At 50.3% G+C, this 25,546-nt stretch overlaps 1 protein-coding gene across 2 annotated transcripts in view; it reads right to left on the reverse strand.

Moving 5' to 3' along the window:
- Window positions 1-8,462: 8,462 nt before the first annotated feature.
- LOC120107683 (40S ribosomal protein S20-2-like) overlaps window positions 8,463-25,546 on the reverse strand; it is a 47,480-nt gene continuing 30,396 nt past the window's right edge. For both annotated transcript variants that reach the window (XM_039121060.1, XM_039121061.1), the window contains exon 4: window positions 8,463-8,836. In XM_039121060.1, coding sequence (XP_038976988.1) covers window positions 8,694-8,836 — 143 coding nt within the window. In that variant the 3' untranslated portion in view covers window positions 8,463-8,693. The remainder of the gene's footprint in view (window positions 8,837-25,546) is intronic.

A 25,546-nucleotide genomic window follows, 5' to 3' on the forward strand; every position in this document is an offset into this window, starting at 1 on the left:
ATCATACCAAGATTGTGCATGTGATATGTGGCAATTATAATATCATACCAAAATTATGCAGAATGTATAATAAATATTGCAATTTAAAATCTAGTGCTAACAGTACATAAACTTTTCTGAATTGTTAGCCTAGATGCACAAATATAATTAATAAATCAATAATTAAATATTTCTAATATTCAAAAATAGTAAATAAGAAGAATAAACTAGCAAATAATTAACTTGACATTAGAATAATAAAATGAAGAAAGAGAGAGAAGATGGCATGTGGATCGAAGCACGCTAATGCGTTGTCCCAGAAAAGTTTATGCCCCTGATGCGGTTGGATCCACTAGACCGCCTCGGACTTAATCATTTGGTTATTTTTGCTTTTGAGTCCTTGATGTTAATTTTATTTCAGCATAGCCTTGCTCGGGTTAGCCGACTTGGCCTTTATTAGAGTCGCTTTGGGTTTAGTTGTTTCTTGAATTCAATTAGATCAAGTCAAGTTAAGGGGTCAGGTAGCCACCTATAAATAGATGTGGTGAGCACCTATTTCAGTATGTAAAAATTAATTGAAAGGCTTTTGCCCTAGCTCTCTTCCCCTCTCTCTTCTCTTCTTGCGACGCCTTCCCCCTCTCCCTAGGCCGCCGTCCAAGGCCGCCGCCCCCTCCTTCATCCGGCTGCACCACCTCTGTCCCGAGAGGCCAGCCACCTCCTCCCTCTTCTTCCTCTCCTCCTTGATCCCTTCCAGCCTCTACAAACAACTCCATCCCGTTGGATTATCAGCCCGTCCTTCCCTGCGCAGTTATCAGTCGGAGGATGATATCTTAAGATCTCGACGTCCTCTCTAGACCCACGACCTACCGCTGGAAAGCTAACGCGGAGATCTACAACATATCCAAAATTGAGATCGATCTGACGGACGGATTTTTAGAAATTATGTCTGCAATCAGGTCGGAACTACCCTTCCAGAAATCAAGAAGAGTCAAGAATCTTGGGATACGGATCAAATTCTATCGGATCGCATCAATTTGGTATCAGAGCAGTTCAATCCTTGGCCTTGGAAGATGGTGAACACCCTCTCTACAACCTCAAAGCAGCAAAAAGCGGCATCTTCAAGGGGCGTCGACCCACATCAAGAAGGCTCGAGATCACCCGCGGCCTCGGCGGACCTGAGACCCGATCTTGATTCCACCGACCGTCTCTTGGAGTTCTTGCGTGGGAATCAAACAACTATGCAGCAGAGCCAACAACAATTGATGGAGAAGATGGATACCACGCAACGCCATATCGAGATGATGTTGCAACTATTGCTAAATCAGCGGCAAGAAACTCCACCGGGGGAAGCTCCGCGTCGGACCCGGGTGGAATCTCCGGCCCCTACCCGTGGACGACCAGGACGAAGGGGACCCCCTCCTCGTGAGCCTCTCCTTCCCAACCCACCAGAGGAGATACGGCTGGACCAAGGAGAAGATCGACCTAGACCTCGACCCGAGCTCATACCGATTGGCGCACGCGCTAGGGTTCGGGGGATGAGCCCGATTGGCATCGACGACGGGTCAGATATGGAGGATGATCCCATCCAGAATTTTTAGATGAGGAACCAGCATGTGGGGGAGTACCCACGCCGAGGATATGAACGAGATCGGGACCGTAATGGAGATCGAGAGGGAGGAAATCGCGGACTGACTCTTAGGCTGAAATTTTCCAAGTTTAAAGACGGCGATCCTCTCGATTGGGTGTATCGAGCTGAGCGGTTCTTTCACTACCATGGCACAGTGGAGGACCAAAAGGTATTGATCTCATCTTTTCACCTAGAAGAGACCGCCCTGCGATGGTTTCAAACCGCCGACCGAGCCCGACCTTTCAACGGTTGGGAGGATTTTTCTGCAGCAATTTGTCGGCGTTTCGGCCCTACCGAGTACGATGACTTCCAGTCTATGCTATCAAGGGTCACCCAAAAGACTACTGTTAGAGCCTTTCAAGAGGAGTTTGAGAGGATCAGCAACCGAGTGGTGGGGTGGAGCGACTCCGCGCTGAAAAGCGTATACCTCGGAGGACTTCGTGTCGACATTCAAGCCGAGGTGAGGACTTTGCGGCCACAATCTCTAGAGGATGCCTTTTCCTTGGCCCTAATGGTGGAAGAGAAGATCAAGACCACTCGATCAGCGGCACGGGGCAGCTGGATCAACCCCCGGGCCGGCCAAACCGCAGGGGGCTCCATCGGCCAGCCGAGAGCGCCGACGGTTGCAGCAGCCAACACAGGGCCGAGGACCCCTCTTCGCTTGTCAGGTGACGTCAAGAGGGTTGAGCGTCCACCCGGGAGGACCTTGACACCAGCACAAGTGGAGGAACGTCGAGCAAAAGGCCTATGTTTTCGCTGCGACGAGAAATTTACATCGGGACACCGGTGTGCGCGGCCCGTCGGAGCGGTGATGTTGATCGACGGATTGGAGGACGAGGCCGTGGCTGAAGATGGTGATGAGGTTGCTGAGGACGAGCCCCAAGATTTAGAGGCCAAGGAAGAGGACGTGCCACCTCAGATTTCATTGCATGCCTACTCCGGATCGGCGACACCGAAAACGCTACGCGTGGACGGCATGATCAAAAGACGTGTGGTGCGTATCCTCATAGATACGGGCAGCACCCATAATTTTTTGGATGAGAGGCTCGTCAAACAGATCGGTCTCATAGCAGAGCCGACATTGGGCTTCGACGTGGCATTGGGTGACGGAGCCATGTTGAGGGCGGAGGGCATATGCCGAGGCATCACTTTGACGATCCAGGGCAGCCAATTCAAGCTCGATCTCTATCTGTTGGCATTACGAGGAGCTGATTTGGTCCTTGGTACGCAGTGGCTGCAGAGTCTTGGCCCGGTTATATTCGACTTTGCCGAGATGTGGGTGACTTTCAGACGGAGCGGACGGCGAGTTAGATTGGATGGCATTCGGCCTAGCCCAAGGGCTGCACTTCAGCCCCTAGTCGGCTTGCCCGGACCCGGCGCGCACAGCTACTTGATGCAGCTCTTACCTCTGTCGACGGAAACCACGACGGAGGCAGGTATACCTACTGATTTGGCTGCTCTCTTACAGGGATTCGCAGATTTATTTGAGGAGCCTCATGGTCTTCCACCCGAGAGGGAGCACGATCATCACATAGAGATTGTACCGGGAGCAGAACCGGCGAATGTGAGGCCTTACCGCTACCCGCACGTTCAGAAGGAGAAGATCTCAAAGATGGTACGAGAGATGTTGGAGAGCGGCATCATTCAGCCCAGTAGAAGCTCATATTCATCGCCGGTGCTGCTGGTACATAAGAAGGACGGGACGTGGCGATTCTGCGTCGACTACCGGGCACTTAACGCGATCACCGTTAAGGACCGGTATCCGATTCCAGTCATCGAGGAGCTGTTGGATGAGCTTGCTGGTGCGGAATACTTCAGCAAACTTGATCTCCGTGCCGGATACCACCAGATCCGTGTCAAGCCCGAAGATGTGCACAAGACGGCGTTTCGGACACACGATGGCCATTATGAGTTCTGGGTGATGCCGTTCGGCCTCACCAATGCACCAGCGACGTTCCAGGGGCTCATGAATGACATATTCAGACCATTACTACGACGGTATGTCCTTGTATTCTTCGATGACATACTAGTTTACAATCGTTCATGGCAGGAGCACATAGAGCACTTAGAGGAAGTGCTGAAAATTCTGCGCAGAAATCAATTGAAGGTAAAGCGATCCAAGTGCCTATGGGCCGAGCCGAAGGTCGAGTACCTAGGCCATGTCATCTCTGCTGCAGGTGTGGAGCCGGACCAAGCAAAGATACATTGCATGACCGAGTGGCCGCTACCCAAGAACCAAAAGGAGCTACGAGGATTTTTGGGCCTAACCGGTTATTACCGCCGGTTTGTGGAGGGATATGGAAAGATTGCCGCACAACTGACCCTGTTGCTGCGAAAGGGCGAGTTTAGATGGACCGAGGCAGCGACGGAAGCGTTCGAGAAGCTCAAGAAAGCCATGACGATGGCCCCGGTTTTGGCGCTACCCGATTTCGCCAAACCGTTTGTAGTCGAGTGCGATGCTTCCGGTGCCGGCATTGGTGCTGTTTTGATGCAGGAGGGACGGCCAATTGCTTTCATGAGCAAGGCGTTGTCCCCTAGGACCCGCTCGCTGTCCACATATGAGAGGGAGATGATGGCGGTCATCCATGCAGTCACAAAGTGGAGGCTGTACCTTATCGGCCGCCGATTCATCGTTCGGACTGATCAACAGAGCCTTCCATTTTTTCTTGAGCAGCGCATATATACTCCAGCCCAGCAGAGGTGGGTGTCGAAGCTTCTCGGCTACGACTATGAGATGGTGTACAAAAAGGGCGCAGAAAATCGAGTGGCGGATGCACTATCGCGCCATCCCGAGTCCGGCGAGTTGGCGGCTTTGACTACGCCGGTTTTTCCTTTTATTTCAGACTTGAGGACCGCCACATGCCAGGATCCGGACCTAGTACAGATCCAGAGGGAGTTGGCAGCAGATCCGAGCAGTCATCCCGAGATGGAGGACCGAGATGGGTTGATTTTGGACCATGGGTTGATCCGCGTGCCCACCGATTCAGCCATGCGGCAGGTATTGATCCAGCACTTCCATGATACTCCTTTTGCTGGACACGAGGGATTTTTCAGGACTTACAAGAGGCTGAGCCAGAGCTGTACGTGGGTAGGCATGAAGGCAGCGGTCAGAGCTTATGTACAGCAATGCGATGTGTGCCAAAGGGCGAAGGCGGATTCACTGCGACCTGCGGGTCTACTTCAGCCTTTACCGATTCCTGATCAGGTTTGGGAGGATGTGTCGATGGACTTCATTGAGGGGCTGCCATTAGTTCGAGGGTACTCAGTGATCATGGTCGTTGTGGACCGCCTCAACAAGTATGCCCACTTTTCGACGCTCGCACATCCATTTTCTGCTCGACGGGTGGCAGAGGTCTACATACGGGACATTGCTCGATTACATGGTATGCCTCGGACTATTGTTTCTGATCGTGACCGCATTTTTGTTAGCGCATTCTGGCAGGCTTACTTCAAATAGCAAGGGACGAAGCTTGCCATGAGCTCGGCTTACCACCCTCAGACCGATGGGCAGACGGAGGTGGTAAACCGCTGCATCGAGCAGTACTTGCGCTGTATGATTGGTGATCGGCCCCGAGAGTGGCTTTCTTATTTACCTTGGGCCGAGTATTCGTACAACACCGCTTTCCACTCAGCCATAGGGATGACACCCTTTGAGGTGGTGTATGGACGAGTACCACCGACGCTGCGAGTTTATGATCCACTATCACATGCGGACCGGACAGAGGCAGATTTTGAGCTCTTAGGCCGCGATGCTACCTTACGGCGGTTAAAGTTCCACATAACGACTGCGCAGAACAGGATGAAGCAGCTGCATGATCGGAAGCACAGAGATCCAGTATACGAGGTGGGCGACTGGGTATACGTCAAAGTGCAGCCTTATCGACAGTTGACACTGCGGCCCATGGCGAACCAGAAGCTCTCTCATCGCTTCTATGGGCCCTTTCAGATAATGGAGAGCATTGGACCCGTGGCGTATCGCTTGGACTTGCCGACTACATCGAGAGTTCACCCGGTATTCCACGTGTCGCTTCTGAGGGCCCGGCTTGGACCCAAGACATCTGTCGGCCCAATCATACATAAGCCACCGGAGGACGAGGTAGTGGAGCCGGTTCGAGTGCTGGCGAAGCGCATAATACGAGTAGAAGGACGACTGGAAACCCAGATACTAGTGGAGTGGCTGGGGAGAGCAGCAGACCAGGCCACATGGGAGTTTGAGACTGAGATACTTGATCGTTTTCCTGACTTCCGACCTTGAGGACAAGGTTAAGAGAAGCGTGGTGGAGTGATGCGGTTGGATCCACTAGACCGCCTCGGACTTAATCATTTGGTTATTTTTGCTTTTGAGTCCTTGATGTTAATTTTATTTCAGCATAGCCTTGCTCGGGTTAGCCGACTTGGCCTTTATTAGAGTCGCTTTGGGTTTAGTTGTTTCTTGAATTCAATTAGATCAAGTCAAGTTAAGAGGTCAGGTAGCCACCTATAAATAGATGTGGTGAGCACCTATTTCAGTATGTAAAAATTAATTGAAAGGCTTTTGCCCTAGCTCTCTTCCCTTCTCTCTTCTCTTCTTGCGACGCCTTCCCCCTCTCCCTAGGCCGCCGTCCAAGGCCGCCGCCCCCTCCTTCATCCGGCTGCACCACCTCTGTCCCGAGAGGCCAGCCACCTCCTCCCTCTTCTTCCTCTCCTCCTTGATCCCTTCCAGCCTCTACAAACAACTCCATCCCGTTGGATTATCAGCCCGTCCTTCCCTGCGCAGTCATCAGTCGGAGGCTGATATCTTAAGATCCCGACGTCCTCTCTAGACCCACGACTATCGCTGGAAAGCTAACGCGGAGATCTACAACATATCCAAAATTGAGATCGATCTGACGGACGGATCTTTAGAAATTGTGTCTGCAATCAGGTCGGAACTACCCTTCCAGAAATCAAGAAGAGTCAAGAATCTTGGGATACGGATCAAATTCTATCGGATCACATCAGCCCCCCACGCACGGGTCTGCTGGCGCAGATTTTCTAGAGATACGACGACCCAGTACAGAACCACGTCTTCCCCGTCAGTGTGCCTCCAAGGAAGAAAGAAGAGCACGTTCAATAATTAAAATTATGAGGAGAAAAAAAAATTTATTTCTTTTCTCTCCAATAATTCCTAGAGCCTTTTTTATATAGGCTCTTAGAATAGGGAGAAGAGAAATTTTTCATTGTGTTTGAAATATCCCTAAAGTCCTTTATATAGGCTCAGGCATATCAAAAGAAGCAGACTCTTCTTCCGCGGTTTGATGATGTGTCTTCTTGTACTTCTTTGATCATTCGGCTTATTACATCTTAATCGTCCATGCTTCCTTCCTTCTTTGGGGAGCCTTTCCATGCTTACTCTTGCGCGTGGATGCATGACATTTGTCATGGCCTGCTTTCTTTGGGGATCTTTCCATGTTTACTCTCTTGCTTTTGCACGGATGCTTGCCACTTGGCCGTGGACCAAGTCAAATGTTTGGTTTTCAAATTTTAAAATATTTGATTTAATTCAACATGTTGCATGTTATTATGAAAGACAATTAGTAGTTAGGGATGGCAACATGTCAAGTTGGCCATTATCAGTGCTTGTCCAATAATTGCCTCGAGATGGAGTAGGCCAAGTAAAGTCTCGGATTGATAAAGTTAGATAGAGAGGGTTGGGCGAATTGGATTAAATAAAGTTACAAAAATCATTTTTTCATACAAATCAATTTTTTTGTCTCAAGAAAGAGATTTATGAAAAGTTATATATACACGGATTAGATTTGGGGTGGATTTTTCCATTACCCATACTTATCCTGAATTCGTTGCAGGTCGGGTAAAACCCTCCCCCTTTAGAGATGGATTAGGTTAGATTGGATATCCAATGGAGAGGAGTAAACCGTCACAACAAACTTTTTGTGTTTCAATAAATTCTTAAGAAGCCTCCTGAGTTGAGTTGAGACGATTAAGATTAGCTATATGTGCTACTACGTGCAACCAAGTTGGAATTCGTTGTTTGACAGAAGTTTCAAAGCTAACTAGATTGTTGAGCTAGTTGTCAGATATAATGCCAATTTTATTTGCACTAACATACAACACTGGTAGTTTGATATCTAATGTCCCTCCGTCATGGTTTGGCGCCACCATCAAATAACGGATAAGGATGGACATCTAAAGTAAAGGGAATTTTATAATGACGCCCACTCTGAGTGCCTTCGCTTGGCTTTCAGATCTGCCAGTGAAATAGTAACACTTGTACCCAAAAAAAAAAGAAAAATAGCAACACGAAATGAGTTTAATTCCAGAAATGTATGTCCAACAGAGTTGACAGAATCCGGGGGAAGCGTATACGACTATAGTAGTTCAATAAAATTCAACCGGGAAAACAGAAACAAAAGTTAATAAAAAAACCCAAAAAATCCACAGCCAAAGATGCAATCTGTTCTAATCATATGACCACAAAAAATAAAGGACGGATTCTTGTCTAAAATCCGAAATAACTGTCTAGAGTTGCACCAATGTCAATCTTAATGCATCTCTAGGAGCAGAGTTTTAAGAGATAAGTCACAAGCCTTAGCACTGAGTCAGGCCCAGAACAGATTCAGCAGTTACAACACCTTCAATCACCTCCTGGATGCAGCTGCAAACCACGAGAACCTGTTTCATTAACTGGCCCAATGCCACAAATAATGCAGGAGCGAAGGTTAGGGCAATAGATTGGATGGACGGTAATATCACAAGGGAGATAGTAACTCTGGCTGGACAAAGAACTAGTGTGGCAATTAGAATGGTGGGAAATCATTTCCATCGCCTTACCCGTCCAGCATGCACAATCCCTCACTGCACTCCGACACAACCAAACTGAATCATTAATCAATTGCAGTTAAAAGGCATAGGATGAAGATGCAATCGCAAATACTGCAAATACAGTCAATTCTTCCATGGAACAAACTGATGTTTTGGCAAAATTCTCAAAATAAGAAAAAACAAGGATTAAAATTTCCCCAAGAAAAATATAATGCAAATACAGTCAATTCCGGACAATGACAAAACACTCTAATTCTCTACATAGTTGCATCTAGCTTGGGCTAAATCATGGATCTGCAATCGTCACTTCAACCTCCACGCCAGGTTCAATGGTGATTGAAGTAATCTGCTTCACCACTTCAGGTGAGCTAATAAGATCAATCACCCTCTTGTGAACACGAAGCTCAAAACGATCCCACGTGTTGGTTCCTGAAAAAATTAAGACTCCCATCATAAGCCTAGAGGTTTGTTAGCAAATTGCATGGTATCTCAACAAAGACCTGTGCCCAACAAGACCTTTGCATCTTGTATTCCGTCATTTCTCAAGGATTAGGACAAAATTTACCTCACTTTTCGGTTGATATATAAACAAGGACAAACATATTAAAAAAGCGAAGGTGCCATCATATCTTGCTGGTAAAAGAAAGATAAAAATATTTGAAACAGAACAAAGAAAACAACTCTACAATTTTTAGGATCACATTAAGATATTGAGGATTACATCATTACAGCTTGTTTAAGAGCACTTATATACTGTAGTTGAGCAAAAATTCACAGATCAAAGGATACATGGTCAATACCAATTGTTCTATAGATTTAATCGCACATGAGACACTGTCCATTAAAAGGCTGGAACAAGATGTAAATTTATGTTAAACAAGAAAATCAAAAAACAAGAAGGCATAAGAATGAAAATGAAAAAAAAAAAAGAGCAGAACTAACAGTTTCAACTATGTCATTAAACTGTGTAAAACAAAAAATATTGCTTCTTGAAGCTTATAAATATTTACCAGGTAATTTTAGTCTTAACAGTTTTGACAACAAATAAAGATGAATAAAAATAAATAAGACATTTTACTTCAGCTAAATACACTTGTGATATTTGCAACAAGGAAAAAGAAACTAGAAGCAGGCACCATCACTATCTTCCCATGTTTGGTGCATACTTGAGAGTAGATTAGTGTGCTCCATGGACTGAGAACTTTGCACTTGTATACCAAATTCCAATGGTAAGAAATTGGTTTTCTCCCAACCATACAAAATGTAAACCTTTCTCTAATCACAAAACTCCCTAAATTTCAGTATGTAATATTTTTCCACTTCCACTGAGCTACTCTCAGGTCAGTTGATTATTTAAGATTATACAGCTGCATTGAGCAAACAGGTTTTGCACATGCAACAAATGGATACATGATGAAAATATTTGTGACTGGAATTGTAGGAACAGTTAAACTATGCATGAACAAAAATCATAAAGAAATACTTCTAAAGCATTTGCACTAAAATTACTTAACAATAACAATAGCCTGCTTAGCACCAACATAGGTCAAAAAAATTGAGAAATATTCTAGAATTTTATTTAGCTGAAATGCAATCATGATAGATAACTAGATTCAAACAGAAGAAAGCTTAAAAGCATTTGGAAGCAAACTTCAGAAAGATCAGAAGTAATATTGAGCTGGACTTTCTGGTCCAACAGGACGACATCTAGCAAGTTGTTTTCTAAATCTTACAGATAGCTTTATCAAGATCAATATCCATCTATGTTGTTTGTTTATCCTTCCACACAATCCAGGTCCTTTTCCCTGCTAAAAAATACAGTCTTTCTTGTATTAATGAGTTCTTCATTGATTGATGCTATTTAGGACGACCTGTCAGCTTCCTATCAATTACCCATTTCTAATTTGCTTCCATGCGATTCCTTTGAAGCTTCAATAAAAATATTAATTTACTAATAAATAAAACATGGAATCCAAATGGTTTCGTTAAAATACTACTAAATAAGAAAATAGAGTGACCGGTCCTCGAATATATTTTTTTTAAAAAAAAAAACTTTACCATTCTTTTATGGTATACAAAATAAGTATTTCCAGAACAATTTACTAATTCTTTGAAATTCAAATGTGATGCACTTCCAAAACATTATTTCGTAATTTATAATTTTTATGGTCTCGCAGGCTGCCCAGCGTAAGTACATTGGCATCAACACTTACTTTATTAACTAAACATAGAAGCAAGCTTGAATAATAACAAAACATGGCAAGTTTCTTAAATTCTATGGTACAAAAATCAAGTACCTGGCTTTCTGAAAACTGCAGGATATCAAACTGTTTTTTTTTTTTTTAGAAGAACAAAATATATATTGTTATAATTTTTCTTTTAAGCAATAACATGTGTTATCAATCCCACAACTTCAAGACGTACCATATGGTAAACCAACAAGCTTTGTCCAATTAATGTATTGAAATAAATTCTCATATACTACTCACATGAAACCAGTAATATAGAAGAGTATAAACAATATTCTAATATCTCTACAGTTTATGCTGCAAATATTCTAATATCACTACAGCTTATGCTGCATCTTTGCTATTTTAAAGATTCTAAATTTTACTTCTTTAAGCATAGCTATATAAATTTAACCTTAAGTACAAAAACAAGGGGAGCTACAAAGAGAATCAAAAGGCAGCTCCCAAATGATAATTTATATACAATTAACACATTAAAGTAGTCAAAAATATAAGAACAATAGGGCTGGAGATTGGCTCAGGCCAGGCCAACTACTAGTCAGGATTTGGGCTTGGCCCGAAAAGAATTGGGTTGAGCTTGGGCCTGAAGAAATTTCAGGCCAGGCTTGAGTCTAGCCTCAACCGAGTCCAAAGCCCAATAGCAGCCCAATCTAAGCCCGAAAGCAAGCTCATCCCATCTCTCTCTCTCTCTCTCTCTATATATATATATATATTGTTACGGGGGAATTTAGCCACCATGCCCCACGTGACCGGCACGCGCGCCCAGGAAGACTACGGCAGTCCCTTGATCCAGCAATCCGACCCCGAGTCGGATATCTTCGGCTCCGCAGCCCGACCCCGAGTCGGCTGCCCCTTGATCCAGCAATCCGACCCCGAGTCGGATATCTTCGGCTCCGCAGCCCGACCCCGAGTCGGCTGCCCCCTGATCCAGTCATCCGACCCCGAGTCGGCAATCTCCCGACAACGACAGGCTGTTCCCCTGAGGCACGCCGCGGCCCCCTGCTCCACTACTCCCTGCAACGGTCGCATCCGGCCCTGCTCCACGATCCCCTGTAACAGCCGTACAAAGTTGAGCCCCACTACGCCCTGTCATGGCCGTACCCAGCGCTGCCCCACGACGTCCTGTAACGGCCATGCCAGTGGCAACTCCATCGTGCCACACGATGACCAACCCCCCCAGAAAGACCCCCCAGCCTGGTATATATGCGGCTGGGGGGGAGAAGGGGGAGGGTAAGCAAAGGTTTTCCAGAGTATTCTCTTATCCGCTACTACTATCTCTCCTTCTCCTTCAATCTCCTCTGACTTGATCGTCGGAGGGCCCCCACTACCCCAGTGGTGGTGCGAGGCTTGCCTGCAGGTTTCCCGGTGGAAGGTGGAGCGCAATCAACCCAACTCCAAGGGAACCCCGTTCACACCGCTGTGCCAATCGTTCTCGGTTTGGACCACCAGCAACAGTTGGCGCTAGAGGAAGGGCCGGATCTTAGAGCGATCGTAATGGCACGGCGAGGTGGTCGTGGAGCTTCCAATGCTTCCGGTCGCGGGGCCTCTCGCGCCTCTGGCCGGAAAGCCGCTGCATCTCCAACACGCTCTCAGCAACACTCCACCGCCCCACCGCCCATTCAGACGGTCGAAGTCGCCCAGTTCGACCAGCTAGCCCAGCAGGTTCGCACCCTCGCGGAGGCGGTGCAGAATCTGTAGGGTGCAATGTCCCGGGCGCCGCAGCGGGCTCAGGAGCCGCTGCTGCCTGAGCGTTCGCCTGCCCTCCTCAACCCGCGCTCCTTCCTCTCCCATGGGGAGGAGCGCCGGCGCGAGGAGGATTCTCGAGCACGCTCCATTCTGCCGGGACCTTCCCATCGGAGTTGCGCGGGGTACGAGAGGCGGGCCCGGGCGCGTTCCCAGACCCCCCAGTCCTCAAGGAACCCGCGCTCCAGTCGGTCTCCCTCTCGCCGCTCCTTGTCTCCCACCCACCGGTCGCGCTCCCTGGATCGGCGGGTGGACGATCTCCACCGACAACTCCAGGTCCTGAAGGGCCATTCCAAAGATCCCTTCGCCGACTTGGAGATCTCCTCCCAGCCGGCGCTTGCCTCGAGGATCCTGCGGACCCCGAATCCGCCGGGTTTCAAAATGCCGGCGATCGAGCCCTATGACGGGGCGGCGGACCCTCGGGATCACGTCGAGAGTTTCAGGACCCTCATGCTCCTCCACGGAGCATCAGATCCCCTTCTCTGCAAAGCTTTCCCGGCAACCCTCCGTGGCCCGGCGAGGGCGTGGTTCGCCGGGCTGGAGGCTGACTCGATCCGGTCCTTCGACCAGTTCACTCGCCTCTTCATCACTCACTTCGCCGTCAGTAGCCGGCGGCGACTGGTCTCCGACTCCCTCTTTGATGTCCGGCAAAACGAGGGAGAGAGCCTGCGGGATTATCTTACCCGCTTCAACAAGGCTACGTTGGAGGTCCGGAACCTGAGTCAGGAGGTGGCCCTTTCAGCCCTGAAACGTGGCTTCCGGAAGGGCAGACTCACCTTCTCCCTAGATAAACGCCTGCCACGGAGCTTCCCGGAGCTGTTGTCCCGGGCGAACCAGTATGCGGACGCCGAGGAGGCGGCCGCCCACCGGAGCAAGGAGGCCGCCGAGATCCCTCCAAAGCTTGGGAAGAAAAGGCGAAAAGAGGCACGCCAGAGGAGGAGCCCGACGCCCCAGCGTCGGCGCAGAAGCCCGTCGCCGGCAAGAAACCACGGCGCCCCACGCCCTCGTTCTCCGCCTCGACGTTTCAACCGGTACACCCCTCTCCTGACTCCCCGGGCCCAGATCCTTATGGAGATCAAGGGGCGGGAGGATCTCCCGGCTCCGAGACAGATGCGGAAGATCCCTGGGAAGAGGCCCTCTCGGGCGTACTGTGAGTACCACCGAGACCACGGCCACGACACGGAGGACTGCTTCCAGCTTCGGGACGAGATCGAGGCTCTCATCCGTCGGGGGCGTCTCGGTCGATATGTGAGCGACCGACGTCCCCCCGCGGACCCGCGTCCGACCGACCCGGCTCCTCCGGAGCCTCGGAAGCAGAACCGACCCGTTGCGGGCGTGATCCATACTATCACTGGGGGCTGCTCTCGGCCTGTGAGGAACGCAGGGGGCTCGGCGGAAGCATCAGGGATGGCCGTCGTAAAGAGGCAGAGGGTCGGCAATGTAATCACCTTTTCTGATGAGGATGTAAAGGGGGTTCAGACTCCCCACGATGACGCCATGGTGATCTCCCTCACTATGGCAAACTATGATGTAAGGCGTGTTCTTGTTGATAGTGGAAGCTCAGCCGATATTTTGTTTTACGAGGCCTTCCAAAAGATGAGCTTGTCCAGATAATTGTTGCACAAAACATCCACCCCCCTCATCGGATTCACTGGTGACGCTGTCCCGGCCGAAGGAGTCGTCGAGCTGCCTGTGACTGCGGGCGTTGCACCCGCAGAAGCCACGGTGCGACTCGGGTTCTTGGTCGTCCGTGACGCTATCCTCGGACGACCCGGACTGAACGCCCTTCGTGCGGTGGTCTCTACGTACCACTTGCTCATGCGGTTCCCCACGGCGGCTGGGATCGGAGAGGTCCGAGGTGACCAACCGACCGCACGGCAATGTTTCCTAGCGACTCTCAAAGGGAAGAAGCCCGTGGAAGCCCTAAGCGTCGAGTCCCTTGATGCCAGAGACGAGGTGGCCTTGCGGCACGGGGAGCCGGCCGAGGGAGTGGTCGAAGTCCCCCTTGAGGAAGGCCGCCCCGACCGGGCGGTCCGGGTCGGCGCCAATCTCGACCCGGGAGCTCGGGCCCGGTTGGTAGAATTCCTCCGAGCCAATGCCGATGTATTTGCCTGGTCGGCGGCCGATGTACCTGGGATCGACCCGGAGGTCATTTCTCACGCCCTCAACGTCGACCCGACCCACCGACCAATAAAGCAGAAGAAGAGACACTGTGCCCCGGATCGGATCCGGGTGGTCGACCAGGAGGTAGACAAGCTCTTGGAGGCAGGATTCATAAGGGAGGTCCTTACTCCGGCGTCAGCACCCTTGCTTTCGTGGCTCGTGCATCGGCCTTCACCTTTGGCGTTGTCTATGGGAGTATAAAGCTCTCCTATCTCAGGGCAAAGGCAAAGTCTCACAAAAAGGAGGCGGCAAAGGGCCATCACTGAATGAAGGGATACGGCCAGTTGATGATCCCTCCTGATATAACACTCCGGGCGGTGTGTATCCCACGGCCCACGTATCTCCGCTCGCGCCCGGGCCGCATCTGCCTCGAAGAACGCGCGTATCGCGGCCGCTTAACTGACACTCCTTGCAAGCAGCAACTGGCGATCCGATTTTCCAGGTAACGCTTCAATTAGCATTTAATACCCTTCTGGTGTTCCCCAGGCGATGCTTGGAGAAGAGGAGAAACACGATCGTAGCTGGCCACGGAGAAATCTCGTCGAGCGGCAAGCGACAGGCGCGTGACCAACGAGCGGAATTCCCCGAGGCTCGGCCCTCGGATGCCAGGCTAACCCGATGATCATCCCGGGAGCAGACTAGCCTGAAGCCCCGACCGGTCGCCTCGGCTTGCGCCAGCCTTGGCCGACCAACGAGCGGAATTTCCCGAGGCTCGGCCCTCGGATGCCAGGCTAACCCGATGATCATCCCGGGAGCAGACTAGCCTGAAGCCCCGACCGGTCGCCTCGGCTTGCGCCAGCCTTGGCCGACCAACGAGCGGAATCTTCCGAGGCTCGGCCCTCGGATGCCAGGCTAACCCGATGATCATCTCGGGAGCAGACTAGCCTGAAGCCCCGACCGGTCGCCTCGGCTTGCGCCAGCCTTGGCCGACCAACGAGCGGAATTTCCCGAGGCTCGGCCCTCGGATGCCAGGCTAACCCGATGATCATCCCGGGAGCAGACTAGCCTGAAGCCCCGACCGGTCGCCTCAGCTTGCGCCAGCCTTGGCCGACCAACGAGCGGAATCTCCCGAGGCTCGGCCCTCGGATGCCAGGCTAACCCGATGATCATCCCGGGAGCAGACTAGCCTGAAGCCCCGACCGGTCGCCTCGGCTTGCGCCAGCCTTGGCCGACCAACGAGCGGAATTCCCCGAGGCTCGGCCCTCGGATGCCAGGCTAACCCGATGATCATCCCGGGAGCAGACTAGCCTGAAGCCCCGACCGGTCGCCTCGGCTTGCGCCAGCCTTGGCCGACCAACGAGCGGAATTTCCCGAGGCTCGGCCCTCGGATGCCAGGCTAACCCGATGATCATCCCGGGAGCAGACTAGCCTGAAGCCCCGACCGGTCGCCTCGGCTTGCGCCAGCCTTGGCCAACCAACGAGCGGAATTCTCCGAGGCTCGGCCCTCGGATGCCAGGCTAACCCGATGATCATCCCGGGAGCAGACTAGCCTGAAGCCCCGACCGGTCGCCTCGGCTTGCGCCAGCCTTGGCCGACCAACGAGCGAAATTTTCCGAGGCTCGGCCCTCGGATGCCAGGCTAACCCGATGATCATCCCGGGAGCAGACTAGCCTGAAGCCCCGACCGGTCGCCTCGGCTTGCGCCAGCCTTGGCCGACCAACGAGCGGAATTTCCTGAGGCCTAACCCTCGGATGCCTGGCCTAGCGCCGGAAGAATTTCCTGAGGCCTAACCCTCGGATGCCTGGCCTAGCGCCGGAAGAATTTCCTGAGGCCTAACCCTCGGATGCCTGGCCTAGCGCCGGAAGAATTTCCTGAGGCCTAACCCTCGGATGCCTGGCCTAGCGCCGGAAGAATTTTCTGAGGCCTAACCCTCGGATGCCTGGCCTAGCGCCGGAAGAATTTCCTGAGGCCTAACCCTCGGATGCCTGGCCTAGCGCCGGAAGAATTTCCTGAGGCCTAACCCTCGGATGCCTGGCCTAGTGCCGGAAGAATTTCCTGAGGCCTAACCCTCGGATGCCTGGCCTAGCGCCGGAGGAATTTCCTGAGGCCTAACCCTCGGATGCCTGGCCTAGTACCGGAGAAATTTCCTGAGGCCTAACCCTCGGATGCCTGGCCTAGCGCCGGAAGAATTTCCTGAGGCCTAACCCTCGGATGCCTGGCCTAGCGCCGGAAGAACTTCAAGAGTTAGGAGTCGGCGAGACGCTACCAAGAGTTAAAAAGAGGAAGGACGAAAGTGAAATGAAGAAACACTCTATTTGCATTAACTTTCATTGTTTCAAGGCCGAGACCCATACAACTTGGCAAAACGCCAACATACAAAGAAAGGTACAGAGGGTCAGCTTGGAGGAACCCCTGGGTCGGGAACGCTGGGCACGTCCGCAAGGGGTAGGGAGGCGGTTGGAAAATCAGCAGGCAATGGCGCCGGAGGGGAGTCGAGGAGGGAGACCCCACTCAGGTCAATCCCGGGGTATTTAGCCGACACCCTTGCCAAGCCTTCATCGAAGCCTAAGACAAAGGAGTCGGACCCCGCGTCCGACATGTCGCGGACGAACTCATCGGACTGACGATAGGCCTGTACCGCCTCCGACATGTCACGGATGAACTCGGCGGACTGACGATAGGCCTGTACCGCCAGACGCCCGATTTCCGCGCTCTTCTCGGCCAGCGCCGCCTCTGCTCGCTCCGTAATCTGAGCTTTTGCCTCCATGACCTTCGCCACAATCCGGTCGTCCGCCTCGGAGGAGACCCTCAGCAGATCAGCCCGAGCCTCCTTGTGCTTCGCCTCGGCAGCAATGCGAGCAGCCTCGGCCTCCTCCAGGCGCGAACGAAGCTCCTGGTCGCTCGCGCGGGACTCCTCCAAGACCGACTCCAATTCGCCCAGCTTGGCTTCAAGAGACCTGGTTCAGTTGCGGGCGTTGTCGGCTGACTGCCGGGCCTTCTCCCACCTCTCCCGGAAGTCGGCAGCCTTCCGGGACTGCTTTTCGGCCCGCTCCTCCGCCTTCCTGATCTCGCTTTCGAGACCCGAGGCAACCTTGAGTTGCTCCTGAGCCTCCAACAGTTGCCTCTCGAGGGCGGCGAAGCCGAGTGCCCGCTCTTCGGCCACCTGGAGCCTCGTCTCGAGGTCCCTGGTCGTCCTCCCCGCCGCAGCCTGGCCTCCCTCCTCTACTGCTTTCAGTTGGCTCTCGGCCCTCGCCAGGAGCCTCGCCTGTTCCTCATGGCTCTCCTCCAGACGAATCATGTACTGGGCGAGCTAAAAGATAGGAAAAATGAGAGCGTCAGACGGGGATTAATAGAGCTTATGAGTGGCGGAAGCGACCAAAAGAACACTCACCGACATAAGACAGACGCAGCTGGCAGCCCCGACGTCAGGGATCCTCATCTGCCGGACCTGCCTACGGTCCTTCTCCAGCAGCACCGTCTCGATGAGGTTTCGGGCGCCGGCGAAAGTGAAGGCCGACCCCGACTTCGCCCCGGAGCCGGACGGTGGTTCTACAGCCTTACCCTTACCCATCGCTTGGGGAAGATTCATGCTGACCGTGCTCGGAGCGGGGGCCGCTCCAGGAATCGACAGGGTCCCGCTCGGCCGGGGCCTCGGCGCGCCCCTCCTTCTCGTGTCATCCGAAGCCGACCGAGTCGAAGGCCGGGTTGGGGACCGATCGCGTCCAACCCGGCCGTCTCGGGCGCGCTCGGATGACACCTCCGGAATAACGGTAGTCTCATCACCGGAGGGCTGATACAGCGCCAACTGTCGGTCCGAGCCCGCGGCGTCCCCCTGATCGGTGGGTCCGGACCCGTCTGTCGGCGTCGGAGTCGCCTGCTGGCGAGACTTCTTCGCCGGTGGGACCCCGCTCGGAGGAGTCCGTTTCTTCCTCCGGACCGCTTCCAGTAGGGACGTCCTACCAATAGCCATCGCCTTGTCCGACCGCATGACGTCGTCGATTTCTGCAAAAAGGACGAGATGGTCGGAGACTGAGAAGCTGATGGAAAGAAGAAACGAAAAAGGAGAAAAAAGCTAAAAAAGAAGTGGTGGCGGGCTCACGGTCAGCGGGGACCGAGCTCAGACCGACGTTCACCAAGGTGTCCTCAGAAATAAGGCGAGACACCGGGGGGAGCCGGCCCTCGGCAACCAACCCCTTCAAGACGGCGACGCCATCGGATTCCTCCCTCGACAACCTCGATAGGCCGATCGGGGACTTCATCGGCGTCTCCCAGGTTGCTCTGATTCCCCAAGAGGGATCTACGTCAATGAAAAAGAAACGCTCCTTCCAGCCGTGAATGGAGGAAGGAGCCTCCTTGACGAGGCCGCACCCTCGCCGCGCCGCAAAGCACCACCACCCTCTGTCCTGGGGGTGGCCGTTCCGGCCGTAGCATTCCCAAAAGACATTCAGGGTGGCGGGAACCTCGTGCATGCGGCAGAGAACCTGGAAGGCCGTCAGGGCGCGCCATGAGTTCGGCACCAGTTGCGTCGGCGCCACTCTTAAACCCCGAAGCACCTGCACAACTAAGTCCGAGGGGGGAAAGCGGAACCCGGCCCGAAGGATGTCCTCGTTGATGGCGACCTTCCCTGGAGGAGGATGGGACATCCTCTCCTCGGGCCCCGGGAGCGTAACGTTGCAGGCTTCGGGAAGGTGGTACCGGGCCACGAACCTATCTAGGTCTTCGGGGACCAGATCCGACTGAATGCGGTCCGCTCTTACTTCGTCCATACCTAATGGCCAGTGGATCTACGGTCAGGACGAGGCCAAGAAGGGAGAAAGGACCGGAACGACTGAAGTACACTAATACGGAAGGAGAAAGTATGGAGAAACCTAAATTGAAGAATGGGGCAACTCACCGGAAGGGAAGGAAGAACGGCTCCGAGGGCGTCAAAGGAGGAGCGAGCAAACAGTCCGACGGCAACGACAGCAGCGCAAGGGAGAAACTCGAAGATGCCTGCGAAGAGAAAAGCGGACGGGGGAGCGCCCCCGATTAAATAGGCGGAAAGGCGGGTGACGCCTCGGTGACGTCAGAGGACGCCTGGCTGCCGAAGGATCGCTCGCGCCCCAAAGGCGAATCGACGCCATTAAGGAAGGATGTCCGCCGAAATCTGCAGACTGCCAGATCAGCGACAACCGCTATACGCCATAAAGGAGGCGGGGAGCTCGAAGTGCGCGCGCCTTTCCGAGGGATGGCGGCAATCTCGAAGCATCACTCCCTTCACCCGTTCCCCTCCTGGTTCCAGGCTCGGAAGTGGGGGGCTACTGTTATGGGGGAATTTAGCCACCATGCCCCACGTGACCGGCACGCGCGCCCAGGAAGACTACGGCAGTCCCTTGATCCAGCAATCCGACCCCGAGTCGGATATCTTCGGCTCCGCAGCCCGACCCCGAGTCGGCTGCCCCTTGATCCAGCAATCCGACCCCGAGTCGGATATCTTCGGCTCCGCAGCCCGACCCCGAGTCGGCTGCCCCCTGATCCAGTCATCCGACCCCGAGTCGGCAATCTCCCGACAACGACAGGCTGTTCTCCTGAGGCACGCCGCGGCCCCCTGCTCCACTACTCCCTGCAACGGTCGCATCCGGCCCTGCTCCACGATCTCCTGTAACAGCCGTACAAAGCGGAGCCCCACTACGCCCTGTCATGGCCGTACCCAGCGCTGCCCCACGATGCCCTGTAACGGCCATGCCAGTGGCAACTCCATCGTGCCACACGATGACCAACCCCCCCAGAAAGACCCCCCAGCCTGGTATATATGCGGCTGAGGGGGAGAAGGGGGAGGGTAAGCAAAGGTTTTCCAGAGTATTCTCTTATCCGCTACTACTATCTCTCCTTCTCCTTCAATCTCCTCTGACTTGATCGTCGGAGGGCCCCCACTACCCCAGTGGTGGTGCGAGGCTTGCCTGCAGGTTTCCCGGTGGAAGGTGGAGCGCAATCAACCCAACTCCAAGGGAACCCCGTTCACATCGCTGTGCCAATCGTTCTCGGTTTGGACCACCAGCAACATATATATATATATATATATATATATATATATATCCTCTTTGCTGTCCCTCCCAATGCCCCCTTCTCTCTTTCTCCCTTCCCCTTCCTATCTCTCCTCACTCGATATCCTCTCTCCTTTCCAATCTCTCTCCCCCTCTCTCAATATCCTCTCCCTCCTGATCTCTCTCTCTCTCTCTCAATCTCCTTCCCCCTCTCACCTCCCCTCTCTCTTGATCTCCTCTCCCTCCGAATCTCTACCCTCTCTCTGCGTCCCAATCACTCTCAATCACTCTCTCCCTCTCTCGTCCCTTTGTGCTTTCTTTTTCTTTTTGCGCTTGAGAGAGAGAGAGGCTTGGAACAAGATCCAAGCCAACTCAATTAGGCTTTGGTCTAGACTTGGACTCGGGACAAAATTTCGAAAAAAGATTTCAAGCCTAGGCCTAGCCTGAAGCCAAAATTTTTTTCCATGAGGCTATAAGAAAACTTAACTGGTGCTTTCGAAAAATTGCTCTCCCAAGTGCAGGAGAATCGCACAAGTAATATAACTCGGGAGTCCGAGGTCGAATCCTCAGGGAACGGTGTAAGTATTATTAGCGTAATTTCAAATGTAATTTTTAGTTGATTTTCAGAAATCAAAAGCAGAGAATAATAGGTAATTAAACAAAGTTCAAGAATATGGAGATGGCTAGGGATCCGGAATCCCCCTTGACAATATTACTTTCAATAAATAAACTCGGTGATTCTTGATTAAAGATTAATAAGATAGAGTAGTTCTAATCATGGAGTATACAATCTGAAAACATGAATTCAACATCTAAGTATTTATCGTGCCGGTTACGTCTACGACAAATCAAAAATCGAAACAATCCATGCATCTATATATATATAAACCATAAAAGATCTATCAAATAAATATTCAAGAATTCAAAACATACCAATAGATATAAAACAATTAGAATAAAAGATTAGAGTATACTTGATGAAAGCAACATGACAAGGATTCATCCATCACCCTTTGCCAAAAGGAGTTAGCCTCCCATTACACACATCAACATCTCTCCCTTTCTCACTCTTTTTTTTTTCTTTTTCTTTTCAGAAACAGGGGATGCCCTGTTTCTCTCCTCTCCTCCCTCCTCTGTTTTTTTTTCTTTTGTCTTTTTGAAATCTGAGAGATCCCCCCGCTTCCCAGCTGAGAGAGCTCCTCTTATAACCATTTTCCCCCCGATGGATCCTTAATGCCAGCTGCGAGATACCTGGACGCGGAATCATGGGAGGTCGGACGTGGGAGGCTGAACTTGCATGGGATCGACGCTCGGGATGAGTCGCAGATCTGGAAGACGCCCGGATGAGAGCTGATAGCGGAGGACTGCACGCGAATTGAAGGCTGGGAAGGAGCTGGGATGCGGGAGAGATGAACCATGGACAGCTGGGGAGGCGAGCTGAACGTGATTTCCAAGAGCTGGGAGGTTGCTCACGGACGGCTGATTCGGGACCTGCGGGAGGAGCGGACGGCCGGGAGGAGCTGGGATGCGGTTCTGGAAGCTTTAAACGCTGATCTCGAGTGAGGACGACGCGCGGACGGTGCTGGGAGGTGCGTGAAACGGGCGGAAGAAGCGGGCGTTGATTGCGGGTGCTTCGCGAACGCTATGGAGGAGGCGGACGGCTGGGAGGTGATCGGGACGCTGGGAGGCTTCACGGAAGCTTTGAAACACGGATGGCTGAAATTCTGGATGTCTGGGGCTGCGACGATGCTAAGTGGAAGCTTGAAAGGAAGGTTGATCACGGGATCTGGGAGCTAGATGCGTGGGATCCTGGGATTGTGCACGGGAACTGGGACGCACAAATGGAAGGAGCTGATCACGGGTGAATCAATTGAAGAAGAATGTTGATGCGGAGATGGAATAGGTGATGGGATTCTTCTTGGCTTGATGAATGGTAGGTTCGATCAGACCATGACGAGGTTGAGCATACGCGGTCTGAGTTATGCATCTGTCTAAGCCCAATCTGTACTAAATGCGCATATTGGCCTCGATTTACGATCACCTGCACTCAGCAAAAAAATATAATATTAAATTGGCGATATTGTCATCATCTGTTAACAATAATACTAATTTAAGTGGTATGTAGATCGCACTTTTGTGCTCTCATCACACCCCCCAACTAGCTTATTGCTAGTCTCTAGCAATTAACGAGCAAACGATAAAATGAGAGTACAAAAAGTGTTGATCAATCCTTTGACTTTTTATTAAAGCTAAAGACATAAAACTAAGATATGTACCCACTTTCGTAGGGCATCACGATTGCACTTAGCACGTGCAACAAGCCGTTAAACCCCTAGGTTACCCTAGTGGACGAGTATTGTCTCGTGAGGGTTTTCAGAGATGTTACCCACAAACATCATGAATGATATGACATGCGGTCCTAAATTCTAAGCTAATACCCATGTAATTAATATATATTTTCAAGCATGGCAACTATCAAAGCAAGGGAAAATATGAAAGTGTAGTGTGCATAAAATAATATGACTTTCTCAGAGTACTAATACCTCCACCACAACATGGTACCGCTTGAATTTTAGGTGTACTACTCAAGTTCACAAGTGTTTACTACAGTTTATTAGGGCCTGATCCATCAAATTTTTGGAATATCTCATGTTGTCTAAAATTGTCAAGAATGGTTCGCATAAAAAGAAGGAGCTATCAATCCCAACTAAATATCCAAAGTACACAGAGTTCCAAGTTAATGGAGTCAAACCAGCCATTACCACATGTCACTGGGTTCAGTCCAACCAACCTTATTCATGCTTATTTTTATTTTTAAACAAATATGACGATTACAATAGTCCAACCCCCTTAGGCTCTAGTAAGATTCATGTAACGAGTTTTCGGCCAATGACTCCTGATCCAGTTGGCTCAAGGCATTAGGTGAAACACCCCTCGGGCTTAATTACTCGAACCAGACTACGCCACGAGGTCAGACTTGTCATCTTTTTTTTTTTTTTTTTTTTTGCAAGAAAAAAAGGGGTAAACTGAACCATATAACGCGACTGCATCGTGACTATAGGTCAACCAAGGTCGGAACATAAGGCACTTAGGTGATCTAGCCAGGGTATTCAATCTCTATCTTTATGTGAAAACCAAATCAAGAACCTTATAGTACGGACAAGGATACTCGTACTTCTTTTACAGATACGGCTTAACAAAAATGCATTAAACAAACATGAACTCCTGAGGCCTTCCTATAATCATTAAGTACATGTGTGGGGATCTAATAATAGGTCTCTGATCAGTCATAATATGCATGTGTTCCTTGCCGTAATAGTTGCACAAACTCAATATGAAAATACATGTGCATTTGCTTAGAAAAGAAAGTAATAGAATAAATCAAATGCAAAAGTAAGTTTTTTTTTTTTTTTTTTTTTTTGAAAATACTTCCCTCCCCCCAACTTAAACATTGCATTGTCCTCAATGTAATAGATACACGAAATATTTATATGAGAGACAGTAGAGAAAATAATATTGGAGAGAAAGAAAATACCTTGAGTTGTTGATATCCAGAAAATAAAACCTACAAAACTAGCAAAATAATCCTAACTAATATACACATACCTTTGCCTTCATGCTCAGTCATAAGAAGGCTCCCCCAAGAAAAAGGAGTCCTCTTCATCTGCAAAATTCTCAAGAAAAGGTTTTAACCTGTGTCCATTTACCTTAAAAATTCTACCATCCCGTGGATTCTCAATCTCTACCGCCCCATGTGGAAAAACAGTTTTTATAATGTAAGGACCTGTCCATCTCGATCGCAACTTACCAGGAAACAGATGTAAGCGGGAATCATATAAAAGAACTTTTTGCAAAGGTTCAAAAGATTTTTTTAAAATTGATTTATCATGTAAGATCTTCATTCGTTCTTTGCAAATTTTAGCATTGTCATAAGCATCTCTGCGAATCTCATTAAGCTCGTTTAATTGCAATTTTCTAGCTAGACCGGCATCTTGTAAATCAAAATTCAATTTTCTAATTGCCCAATACGATTTATGTTCTATTTCTACGGGCAAATGACACGCTTTTCCGTAGACTAGCCGGTAGGGAGACATGCCAAGATTGATTTTGTATGCAGTACGATAAGCCCATAATGCATCTGATAGTTTCAAGGACCAATCTTTTCGTGATGGGTTCACCGTTTTCTCTAAAATACGCTTGATCTCTCGATTGGCTAACTCTACCTGGCCACTGGTTTGCGGATGATATGGGGTAGCAATTCTATGGGTGACACCATATTTTTTCAATAAGGTTTCGAAAGGCTTATTACAAAAGTGTTTTCCACCGTCACTAATTATGATTTTAGGCATCCCAAATCGTGAAAAAATATTTTCTTTTAAAAACTTCAGGACAGGTTTGTGATCATTGTGAAGGATTTTAGCATGTTATAATGCGCAGCGGAAGTTAGGAATTTTAAAAATTTCTTGATAAAGTTCCTTAACATAAAACCCTTATAAGCCAAGATCACCTTAATGAAAGCAATCAAATAATATAATATAAATGCAGAAATAGAAGAATACCTCTAACGCTAATCCAATATGCAGAATTTCCACTAGGTGCCCAAGTGTTCACCCTCCAACGTTGATCCACACGAAAACTTGATTTAAGTCTTAAGCTCCAAAGACTTTGATCCTTAATGCAGAATTCTTAAAGAACTCTAATGGCTTGCTTTCCTTTCTTTCTATTTTTCTTTAACCTTCTAAAATCACTTCTAATCCTTTTGTCCTAAAGAAGACTACCTTGTCTTGGCTTAGGACACACTAGAAGCAATGCTAGAAAGAAAGAAACTAATGTAAGAAAGAAAGAAGAGAGGAGTGGGGTGGAGTTGGAATGATGAAACCCATGGAGTGCTAGCCTATTTATAATAGGTGTAGGGATGCATCTCCAAGGGATGCATCCCATCCACACATCCTTTCATGAAAGGACATCATCTAAGGGCCATATCAAATAAGAGGAGGTGCAGATCAAGTGAAGAGGTGTAT

The sequence above is a fragment of the Phoenix dactylifera genome, unplaced genomic scaffold (genome assembly GCF_009389715.1).
Source record: "Phoenix dactylifera cultivar Barhee BC4 unplaced genomic scaffold, palm_55x_up_171113_PBpolish2nd_filt_p 000958F, whole genome shotgun sequence".
Lineage (NCBI taxonomy): Eukaryota > Viridiplantae > Streptophyta > Magnoliopsida > Arecales > Arecaceae > Phoenix > Phoenix dactylifera.